This window comes from Apium graveolens, chromosome 11 (genome assembly GCF_009905375.1).
Source record: "Apium graveolens cultivar Ventura chromosome 11, ASM990537v1, whole genome shotgun sequence".
Classification (NCBI taxonomy): Eukaryota; Viridiplantae; Streptophyta; class Magnoliopsida; order Apiales; family Apiaceae; genus Apium; species Apium graveolens.
Genome location: NC_133657.1, coordinates 163,593,218 through 163,595,229, shown reverse-complemented (window position 1 = coordinate 163,595,229; position 2,012 = coordinate 163,593,218). Strand labels below are relative to the sequence as shown.

Sequence of the window (2,012 nt, the reverse complement as noted above, 5' to 3'; positions counted from 1 at the left end):
TGTAAATAAGTTAAAAACATGATTTTTTTCTGTTAAATTCTCAAAAATAATATGAAAATTAGCATTTCTTAAAAAACCTCAAAAAAAATATATATTGCTGGAAGTAGGGACCACCCCATGGTTGACAGTTCCAGAGCCAAAGATTGTAGTTCTCTAACAAGAAATCGAAAAGACCCTCGAAGAGTTAATACATAATTTCTCTCAAATCTCAATTTTTTGTTAAAAAAATAGAACAAAATTTTAAAGCCATGCCGCCAAAAATTAAAAATAACTCCGGCCATCTAGAGATCCTAGAATAACATGATCTTTTTTGTAACACGAGTACACGATACCATACCTCAATCGCTAGGGCAAGAAATAAAATTCGACCATGAGGCAAGAATATAATACACACACAATAACAATAAGATGGATCCAAAAAAAAAACATACCCACAATAAGCCCACTACATCATTATTTGCTGTGAACAATTCTCTGTGAAAGGATAATGCAAATTTGTATATGAAGAGAAAAGATTTTTGTGCTTTTGAATATTTTGGGAAGTGCAACATATCACCTACTGGCTACTACTACATTTGTTTAGTATTTGCCATGCATTGCAAAGATTCCCAAGGGAAAAAATATTAGAGCTCATATGCACGTTTCTTAACTTCGCTTGTTATATATTGTCACTCTCGAACATAATACTATAACAATTTCTACACTAGCAAGTAGCAAGAGAACGATACACAGAGAGGAATAAGAGAAAGATGGCTAGGTTTATTTTAGTTTTAGCCTTGGTGGTGACTGCTGCAATGCCAGCATTCTCCGGCAGTGCCAATGCATCGCCGGAAGATGTTGAAAAATGGTTCGGGAAGTTGGGTACGTACAAAGAGAAGGTTACAAAACTTCATTTCTATTATCATGATTTACGTGATAAAACTGCTCTTCTAATAGCTCAGGCCAACTCTAGTGCAACATCACCAACTTTCTTCGGCATGACCTATTTAATGGATGATCCATTAACAGCTGGGCCACAGTTCACATCTAAGCCCGTGGGCCGGGCCCAAGGTTTGTACACTGCTTCTTCTACGGAGGAACTGAGTTTATTATGTGTGATGAACTTTGTATTTACAGATGGGATGTACAATGGTAGCACTCTATCCATTTCAGGTTATAATCCCATCCTTCGAGAGTACCGGGAGCTACCCATCATTGGCGGGACTGGTGTTTTCCGGTTGGCACGCGGAGTTGCAAAATTAAGAACCTTTTTCTTTGAGCCTGTTGTTGGAAATGTTACAATCGAGTACAATGTTTTAGTTCAACATTATTAAGTTTTCTACTAATTTGATTACAAATCATGTACTGTAATAAATCTTAAGACGCTGTTTGCAAGTTTCTAGTATTGTTCATCCTGATCTATGATTTAGGAAGTAACATATTTTTTTATTTCATCTCATCAACAACTAATATGTTACTTTGATGCAAAAGATTAGAACATCTCCTACACTAATTTGCAAAATATTTTACTCTCTAAATTAACATATAATAATATTGACAAGCTAAATTTAACAATTTTTGAAAAGTGTTTGGTGCCAGAGCTAATTATTTCACTCTCTAAACATGTTTCTTATTAAAATAAACATGTGAAATAGGTTGATCTATTCAGACAGCTAGCTGCATATGAGATGGAAAGAAGAAATGCATAATATTTATATATTATTTATACTAGCTTACGCCAGTGTTATGCACGGGTCTTGGTTAAATATTTATATATTTTTATTTCTATTTTATGTAATTTTATTAAAATTATATATAAATAATTAAATACTAAATAATGATTAAATAATTATATTTTGATTGTGTATAATTTCAAGTTAAGTTCAAATAGTATAAATAGTATATAATTGATGAGATCTATGTAAATGTTTGTTGTTAGTGATATTCAAACCTGAAAACTTATATATTTGTTGCTAACGGGATTCGAACCAGAGAACTTATATGTATCTTTATAAATAATAATATAAATGTTT

General features: G+C 32.4%; 1 protein-coding gene across 1 annotated transcript; it reads left to right on the top strand.

Annotated features, from left to right (window-relative positions):
* Positions 1 to 749: 749 nt before the first annotated feature.
* Positions 750 to 1,313, top strand: LOC141696077 (dirigent protein 22-like). The gene has a single exon (XM_074500265.1). It carries the CDS (start codon positions 750 to 752, stop codon positions 1,311 to 1,313), a length of 564 nt encoding a protein of 187 aa, XP_074356366.1.
* Positions 1,314 to 2,012: the final 699 nt, after the last annotated feature.

Bases quoted from the DNA above. Each gene is read 5' to 3' on its own strand.
- LOC141696077 (XM_074500265.1), top strand. From the start codon at position 750: ATGGCTAGGTTTATTTTAGTTTTAGCCTTGGTGGTGACTGCTGCAATG.